Source organism: Equus asinus, chromosome 16, assembly GCF_041296235.1.
Source record: "Equus asinus isolate D_3611 breed Donkey chromosome 16, EquAss-T2T_v2, whole genome shotgun sequence".
Classification (NCBI taxonomy): domain Eukaryota; kingdom Metazoa; phylum Chordata; class Mammalia; order Perissodactyla; family Equidae; genus Equus; species Equus asinus.
Genome location: NC_091805.1, coordinates 23065736 through 23075000, shown reverse-complemented (window position 1 = coordinate 23075000; position 9265 = coordinate 23065736). Strand labels below are relative to the sequence as shown.

The 9265-nt window shown below is 50.1% G+C and overlaps 1 protein-coding gene across 2 annotated transcripts in view; it reads right to left on the bottom strand.

Moving 5' to 3' along the window:
- Positions 1-8863, bottom strand: part of LMO4 (LIM domain only 4) — a 16809-nt gene extending 7946 nt beyond the window's left edge. Inside the window, exons 1-2 of one of the 2 annotated variants that reach the window (XM_044749066.2) lie at positions 8398-8863; positions 5431-5669 (exon numbers count right to left, since the gene is read on the bottom strand). In XM_044749066.2, coding sequence (XP_044605001.1) covers positions 5431-5666 — 236 coding nt within the window. In that variant the 5' untranslated portion in view covers positions 5667-5669; positions 8398-8863. Of the gene's footprint in view, positions 1-5430; positions 5670-5861; positions 6198-8397 lie in introns of those variants that run through there. The other variant, XM_014827562.3, reaches the window with a different exon arrangement.
- Between the last annotated feature and the right edge of the window lie 402 nt (positions 8864-9265).

Sequence of the window (9265 nt, the reverse complement as noted above, 5' to 3'; positions counted from 1 at the left end):
AAACCAAGTTAAAAACCTGTCGATGAGGCCAAATACATGCTGAGGATAAAGCAGGGGGCTGTAGATACTCAGGGTGGGGAACAGAATCCCACCAGAGTTAAGGACCAAGTACCATCTTAGAGCAACCCAGAAGTATTTTAATGGATAAGAGTCTATAATTATGGCTGCCACTACCAACAGGTACTCGGTAACATGCCATCTCAAAAATACCCTTTCACAGTATCCATCTGATTACCCAGCCTAAGTGTTCATTCATTTAACAATTCACCCTGAGTAAAGCCAGTTGTATGTCTTCAACATCTAAGAGTATTCTAATAATCAGGGCCGTCGGATGTAATCCAAAAGCTTTTCATACATCTTATTTTCTCCAGTGCCACTTTCATAATCTTTCAGGGAACAATCAGCCACAAAGTCAAGGGATTCCTAAAGTGTCAGAAATTACAGTTACAAAGTTTGAAAATGCCCAAGGTCTCCCCAGGGCTGAGGTGCTACGGAACATTATTAATGGGGTTTGAGATCTTTCCACGTTACAGCTTTAAGGCTGCCTCAGAGCAGAACAACTTACATGTCTATACACATTTTAATCCCTTTTTACCAGAGACCAAGGCTACCATTAGAATTCCACCCTTTTTCTGAAAAGTTGTTTTTTTTTTTTTTTTTAGAAGGTTTCTGTGCGCTGGAGAGTTAATTATCTAACCAGGGGGACTGTCCAGGACAGTGTTTGATTTAAAAGGCTTGAGGCTTTAGGTGCTCAATTAAGTAGCTATCGGTCTCAGACTGGACTATAATGGGCTCTTTTCTCTTTAACTCAAGCAAGGGGGAGATATACCCCAGGTCAGGCTAATTAAAGCCAGGGGAGTCTTTAATTGTGATGACAGAATCGGTTTCAGTTTCCTTTCTTTGGGTCCTCAGTCCAAGAAGGTCGTTAATATTTCAGCATTTGGGCAATGCAATCAATCACAAACATCAAGAGGTTCCTTATATGGGGAAAAGGGAAAAGCAGGAAAGAAATCCCACCAAACCCCCGAACTTTAAAGGTGCCTTCGCTCGTATTCGAAGAACAGCACGTAGCGTTAGGGCTGTTTGCAGGTTCAGCTCCCACTTTCTTTGCTGACATAAAGACATGGAGTGCAAGTCGTATTTTCAGTTTACTAATAATGCTTAGCATCTTTCCGTAACTTCAGTGGCCAATAGGTGGGCTTATTTTTCCACTGCATTATTACTTCAGGCAAAATACTCGCAATATGGAGCGCTACCTGGCTGTGTCTTCTAAACTGCTTTTAGGCGAGGAGAGGTGCGTTTCTAAGAGTGCGGCTGAAAGGTAGACATTCGTACCTGCAAGTAAATATCAGCAGCCTATCTGAGGAGAAAAATGCACATCCACAGCTACTGATTCAGAAGCAATTGGTTTTCCAGCAGGTTCCTATATTTAATCTAAATTCTGCACCAGCTATATTAAATGTAACAAAGAAATGCAACCCAGAAATTATGCCTGGAGCCAAGTCCATTAAAGGTACTTCGGAATAACTAGAGACCAAGCACCTTAAAAGCACCAGAAGCTATTGATACTTAAGAGGGGGGCTGTGAATAATCGCAACTGCGGCATTAGAGAGGGGAGGGAGGAAAAAAAAAAAATCAGCCAAATTACGCTTGGTTAATTCAGAGTAACAGATCTGCCCCCAAGTGAATTGGAGGCCTTGAATTAATTCTGTTATGACAAATCAAGATAAACGTTCCCCCTAAATTGCATGCGATTTAATTAATTTTTGAGATCCTGGGTTTTTTTTTTCCTAGCTAATAGTTCACATGCTCCTGTGCTGTCATTGTGCTTGAGTGGGCAGACTTCAAAGTGATATTAAATAACCAACTATTAGATTTACCTAGCACGTCCTATTGGAAAAGTGCCATTTAATTACCTAGCCTGTTCAATTAAAGGGACAGCATTCTCTGAATATAGCAGCTTGCTGTTGATTACCAGGGAAATGAACTCGCTGTCTGGCGGCGCCTCCATTCCTAACGCTGCCCGCTCCCCAAACAGCGCCCCCCCATCACCGACGCCCCCCGCCCGGGGCCCCCACGCCTGGCCTGGCCGCGCTCACTGCGGCTGCGGGCGCCACGTGAACCGCCGAGCGGAGCCCCGGGGAAGAAAGCGCGACCCGACCCGCTCGCCCGCTCCCGCCCTGCGCTCGCCCCCTCGCGGGCCCGAGGCCGCCGGCCGGCTGGGCGCCTTGACTGCCTTGACTGCGGCCTCGGGCGGCGCCGGCCCCCGGCCCTGCCCCGGCCCAGCGAGCGAGCGAGACTCGGGGAGGACTGCCACCCCAGCTTCCGGCGCGTCTCCTCGCCCTCCCCGGACCGGGAGCCCCACCCGTCGGTCTCCGAACTTCCTCCTCGCGCTACACTTTCCGCACCAGTCTTCGGGCCCGAGGTGGGGGTGGAGGAAGAAGGGTTGGAGGAAAGAGAAACAGAGGTTCTGAAGCTCCTTGGTGGCGCTTGGATTGAGCTAGGGGGTCGGGAGCTGGGGGGAGCGGGGGCGGGGGGCAATTCCAAGGCTCGCCGACTTCTGTAAAGGGGGGGGCAGGCAGGCGTTGTCCCCTTTAAGATCCACCCTCCCCCTCCACTCCACCTCCCCCCCCCAGTCTTTCCCTCCCTCTCTTAGAGGCCAATTTTGTTAATTAAATGTTTTGTTTGCGACGCAGCTCTCATTCATTGCGGACACGTCATTCGGAGCAGATCTAAGCCAGAGACCAGATCTCATTAGATAAAGCCCATCAGAACTAAGAAAATGGAGGAGCCGCTAATTAAAGCTTTTAATTGTGCGGATTCGCTGCAGCAAGGCAGCCGCTTTATCTGAAATCTTGGAGGGAGAGGCGGCGGCAGAAGCCCAGCTCTGCCCAATCGACACTTGGTCGCGCAGGGGGAAGGGACTGGGGAAAAGCAGCGCTCCCCCATCCTCCTCTCCCCTCCCCCAGAGGCCTCTCCTAGCTCTCCCGCAGCTTTTTAGCCAGATCTTGGTTGTTTTCAAAAAACCACAACCTCAAAGTCAGACAGTTTAAAAGCCCCTTAATAAATCGCTCTGTGGTCCCAGCCAGGCCAAAGAGCCGAAGGGTCTCCTTCACCTGGCGGCCGGCGAGCGGGATTACTCCACTCTTCAGTGGCGGTTCTTGCAGAATTGAAAGCTCCTCCAACAAGTGGGCTGGGGGGAGTCTGGGGAGGGGGTAGCTCAGAGGAAAAGGACCGTGTGTTCGCCTCACCACCTTCCCATCGTTTTGGCATCTTGATGGGCAGAGGGAGGGAACAGTGAAGGAAGACTTCAGAGATCCTTTAACTTGGGGGGGGGGGGGAGAGACGCTCAGCTGCTGCTGAGCCCTGAGCAGAGTAGGAGGCGATCAATTTGGTACTTAGCTAGAACTCATCTTTCCCAGACAGACCTAAGGTTCTCAGGGTAGTATCTAGTTCAAGAGCAAGCCTGGCTCCAGTTTTCAAATCAGAGGAGAAAAGAAAGGATGTGAGAATATGGACCCAATTAATTTAGGCTCAGGGCTGGGCACAAATCCTCCACTGCTCCATTAAACCCCGAGAAAACACCAAAGGGGCATTTACATTTGGCCCCAAGAATAGTGAAAGGAATGGAGGCGATTCCCAAGAAGCCACTTGCCTAAACTTGTCCTGAGGGAACGCAAGTGGACCCATCTTCGTTTTAATTAGTGGTAATCAGAAGCGAAGGTTTTTTGAAGGCACTTTGAGAAGAGATGAATCTGTACCATTCACCGCATCTGAACAGCACCGTCAATTTTTCCACTTTAAACCACCCTCCTTTCTTACCACAGTTTTCCTCTCTATTTAATTACAATACTGTCAAAGCTCACGGCATTGCTTGGAAGGAGGACGAGAACGCATTACACCCATGCTCCTGCTTTTCTAACATTTACTTCTAAAAGAACACTTAGTGAAATTAATGCTGCCATCTTAATTCAAAAATAAAAGGCCTCTCCCTTCCTATATTTCTTTTGCTTGGCTGATTAAGGATGCCAGCACAGTGGACATAGGTTGCATTATCGAAATAACCAAACGTCATTTTACTCCATCATTTTACACTAATGATATCACTGGGGTAAACATACCCATACTCAGCTCTGAACTGCATTGGGACCTTTTGCAGTTTTATACAGAGTGAGGGAATCACGATAGAGCTAAACTTTGAACAAAATACCTCATCCATTGATTCCCCCTGCATTGAAGAAACAGCAAAATTTTCTACCAATCATTATAAAGAAAACAGTTTAGGACAGAAATTTAAATAGAATGCAATTCCTAAAAGTGAGCGGTTCTCTATTATCAACGGTGTGCGTGTGGGTTTTTTTTTTTTTTTTAATTACTGGATGTTGAAACAGAACACCTCCTAGAAGCATTCATGTGCATCAGTCTATCAAACCATTTACTCAAATTAAATGTGTAATCCTTCAAATGCCTCCTTTCAAATTAATGAGTTTAAGTAGCTTGAGTTCACCTGAAAAGATCCTATAGGCACCTGACCTCCTGAATTCTTTCCATTAATTGCACTGAAACTTGTTGGAAAAGACTGCTTACACGGGCATATGAATGTTCCTATACATTGCTTTAAAATGCAAGATTAGTATAATTCTATAGCCTCTTTTCCTAAATCTCTTTTGGGGATCAAGAGTAGTGACACAAACGACAACAACAAAAAAACCAAAATCTGAACATTCCTCAACTGAAAAAACAGCAAATTCTAAATCGCAAACCACACACTAACACTGAGCACTGCCAGGCTCCAAGGAGCAGCATATAAAGAGAAACATTCTCATTAAGGTTTTTTGTTTGGGCTTTTTTTTCCCCCTATGAGAAGAATTAAAGTCTTTAAACTGATGGGCAATCAGCATTTTTCACCAAGGGCACAAAGAATGAGTCACAGTTTTCCACTCAAAAAAAGTTTAAAGGTGCTTATGTAAATATCATAATTAGCCATCACCATAGGCAAATCATTTCCACTAACTACACTTATTTTCAAGTCAGTATTTTGTCTCCGAGTTCCTATGTAGGTCTCTACCTTGCTTTAAGAAAGCACCTAACTCCCACTTGAAATGTTTATTTTTAGCAGAGGGTCCAGCTGGGGCTGACCACTTAAAATTTTGGTCCCGAGAGTGCCCAACCTTTGCACACCTAGTGGCCCAGTCCCACCAGATGGGCAGTTTCTACTTAGTATGGCATTTGCCATTAATTTGTCATTAAAAATTAGAAGATGAACACATGCTTCTTCAACTCCTTACATTCGGCCAACCAGAAGGTTTTTGAGGGGAAGGCTACCATGTATTCTCATAGTGCCCTACTCCTTTCCTTAAAACCCTTGGTAACCTTTGGTCTTGCCATTGCTCTGCTCGCCCATCTCGGGGAAAGGCAGCCAAGTCTTACCTAATGTAGTCATTTCTGCAAAGGATCATGCCGCTCTTGGTGTAACAGGACGTGCCGATGTCGCCCAGCTGCGCCTGGCAGCAGGAGCACTTGAGGCACCGGCTGTGCCAGTAGCTGTCCATGGCATAGAGCAGAAAGCGGTCCGCAATCTTGCCCCCGCAGCCTGCGCACCGCTTCCAGGAGAGGGAGCCGGCCGTCACCGGGGGCGGCTGTGAGCTGCTGCCCGGATTCACCATGGTCTGCAGAGGGCGGGAAGGGGACAGGGAGAGAAAGACAAAACAGGGGCGATGCAAAAGTTAGTAATCGCCGCGCAAGAGAGCGAACCCGTTCCCCCGCAGAGCTGCTGGAAGGAAGCAGCAGGGCAAGGGCGGGAAGGAGGGTGAGGGGGAGAAGGAAGGGGGGAGGCTCGCCGGCAGCAGCCGCCTGTTTACTTTTCTCAAGCTTTGTTCTGGGGCCACGAGCTCCTCTCAACTTTCCAGCGCTCGCCGCCGCTGACAATTCCAGCTTGGGTACTGTCAAAACTCCGAGAGCGAGGCTCGGCGGCGCGCTCCACCCCTCGCGGCGCCTCCTCCCAGCCCCCGCCCCCGCCCACTGCCCCCTCCTCCCCTCCTTCTCCGCCCGCCTCCAGCAAATGAGGGTCAAACCCACCCACCGCCGCGCCCGGCCCCTCCCCGGCCCCCGCCAAGCCCCGAGTGCGAGCCGAGGGGAGTGGGGAGGCGGCCCCCGCCGCAGCCACGTTCCCTCCCGAGCTCTGCCTTGGGAAGTGCAGCTGCAGTTCACAAGTTGGAAATAGTTCGGTTTTCTGAAAGGGAAGGAGGGAGGAACTGGCAGAGGGGAGATGGAGAGCTTGGTGGTGGGAGGGGAGGCGAGGGGACGGGGGGGGGGAGGCGCTGCGGTGTGTAAAGTTGCGAAACTGGTTTTTCGTATTTTAAACAGCACCTTTCACATGCCATTGTGGTGACCGCCATCTCCCATTATTGTTCCAAATCTCATTTCATTTTGAAGATCAATGAGTGTTTTCTCTGGGTTTTCAGGACACAGGCAAGAATAATAGATCATTGAACTTTAGGATGCCTGTTAACTTCCTATACAAACACTCTCCACTTTGGTCTCACTAATCTGCCCTTGATCAGCAATTTAAATGCTAAAGCTTTGTTCCTGGGGTGGGGGGGGGGGGCGTTACAGATAATATGCGAGAAAGGACTATTAAAGGATGCACAAGTTATATTCCAGCCCGTCCTGCTGTCACCAAAAACTGCTTTTAAAAATTCCCCACTCTTTCTAATGAATGTCACGAGAGAAGCAACCGGGGTATAATATAGGAATCAATTTATAAAGCTTAGCCTAAACCGATTAATTTGTTGCCTCCAATCCCGAGTCCAATAAAGTCCTAGTGTTCCTCCAGTCACTTATTCTATAAAAAGATCAAGTTATTTACTGCCAATTAAGCAGCCTGTTTTGTCTTTGTCCTCTGTAAGCCGAGAGTGTGGGCTCCCCCCGAGGCTCCCGGCTATCTGCTCAAGACGTTCAGCTGATACCTCAGGAGGGAGAGGGCGAACTTTGCCTGTCCCCGGCCCAACTTGGCTGCTGCAAAAAAACGAGGGGAAGGGAACGAAACAAGGACTCGGGTTCCTTAAATAGGCCGATTTTAAACACATTTCCTCCGAAAGAGTCCCGGAACGTGTGTTCAGCGACCGCACAATAAACCAGAATAAGAACTGCACCAATTAAGCTGTAACAAAACCCCGAGACTTTGGAAACAGGACCACTCTAAAACCCATTAGCATTGCATTTATCCGAATGCATCATACCTTTATGTAAATTGATTTATCTGATGCATTTACTCGAGGAATTGCTTTTTGTTACAATTTCAGACCTAACCCAAATGAATCTGCATTTCCTGCCCTAGGTCTTTAAACTGTTTCCCCCAACGTTTTAATCGCTCCGAATTCCTTTTTAAAAGGGGAGAGGGAGGGAGGAGATTCCAAGCTCTTCCCCGCCCCCATCTTTGGTGAGAGGTAAATATATATGTATATTTTTTTTGAAAAGGAAACATTACACTGAGAAAAGCATCCAGTAACCCCATTAGCCAAAGCTCTTAAGGACAAGCAATACCTTAATGCTGATTAAATCTAAAAGAGATGAATCAAGAGGACTGACCAGAAACGGACTCCCCTGATAACTAAGGACGGGCCCTCATCAAGTTTCATTTAGAGTTGGAAAAAAAAAGAAAGCTTTTAAGTTAAATAGGCTTATACTCTAGTAATTACATAGCCAAGCAATTTAGGTCCTGGGATAGTCAGTGAAATAGAAAGCAGAACTGGCAGCTAGAGGCAAAACCTGCCCCCCTTTAACAACGTCTCTGGTGTTTTTTAATGGAGACCGAGGGAGGGACAAACGTAGCGCTGGCAATTTGTAGTACAAAAATGGATGCTTAATTCATGTCTTGATTTTAATTAGGTGATTCACCGGATTTCTCCTGGATTGGAACAAAAGACTTATAAGCCAAGAGGAATTTTTTTAAAAGAACCAGCAATACCGAATCCTGCTCACTTAGATCCTTTCTGCCACTGTTTCAAAATTAGTGTTTACGGGGGGGGGGGGTCGTGACTATTTCCCCCACACTACTTCTCATACTCACACCCTCATTTAAGCACCCCCTGCCTTTCCCTTAGGAACTGAAGATATCCCCACCGCCCTCCAAGGTCCCCACCAGCCTGGTCTCCAAGAAGAACCCTTTTGTAAGCAGGAACCGCTACAAAGCTGGCGGCCCGGGGCTGCCCTCCGTGCTAGCTCGCAGGCCGGCCTCGGTAGTTTCAGACTCGCGCATTATCTAAGCCGACGTATTGTTTACTTGCAATTTGGGACGGTCAAGGGAAAGAAGCCAAAGAAAACAGCCCTGGCCCCAATCGGCCCCCTCCTCCCTCTCCCCCCTCCCCGCCCGCGGCTCCCCAGCCGTCCCCTTACCTGCTTTTCCCCTATATTGCAATATTGCGAGAGGCGGCGGCGGCGAAATGCGAGCGAAGCTGCTCGGCTTCCAAGGAAGGGGCGCCTTGGCTGGCGGAGCTGGAGGGGGGCGGGGGGGAGTTCTCGCAGAAGCAGGAAAGGGGAGGAGGGGGCTACGGGCTGCTCTTTTTTTTTTTTTTTTTTTTTAACGCGTTGCTCTGAGGCTAGGTTGGGGGGCCCCACGTAAGTGGCAAGCGGCCGGGAGCAGAAGTGTCAGTCTCAGTCCCCGTCCTTCTCCTCCGCCTCCGGCTCCGCGCGAGCAGCTGCAGGAGCCCTCGGCCCGCGCGGCGCGGCGCAGCGGCAGCAACTGCTGCAATCGCTGCTGCAAGTTTGGCAATGTGGCTTCACTTTGTATATGCCCCCGCCCGGCGGCCCCCGCCCCGCCCGCGCTCCTCCCGCTCCTCCTCCTCCACCGCCTTCCTCCCTCCCGCGCGCTCGCTGGCACGCTCCGGGCTGGCGGCGGCGGCGGCCGCTCGGCCGAGCTTCCTGCACCTCCGGCCGGGGAGCAGCCGCAGAAACAACAGCCCCGGGAGCGGCGGCGGGCGGGGCGGAGGCCGGCCGGGCGCGCCCCGGGGTCGGGAGCTGCGGCCGGCCGGGCCCGGCGCGCTGGAAGCGGCGCCGCTGCCGGGGCGGCTGCCGGGGCTGCTGCTGCCCGGCTCGGAGGCGGCGGCGGCGGCGCTGGCCTCTAGCCGGCTCGCTCGCTCCCTCGGCGGCTCTTACACATGTGTTACTGACAGAGCAGAATCCCAACTACTCCCCGGCTCGGCCGCCGACGTCAGCCGCCCTCAGCCACTGGGCGGCCGGATTGTTCAGGCGGAATAATAAAACC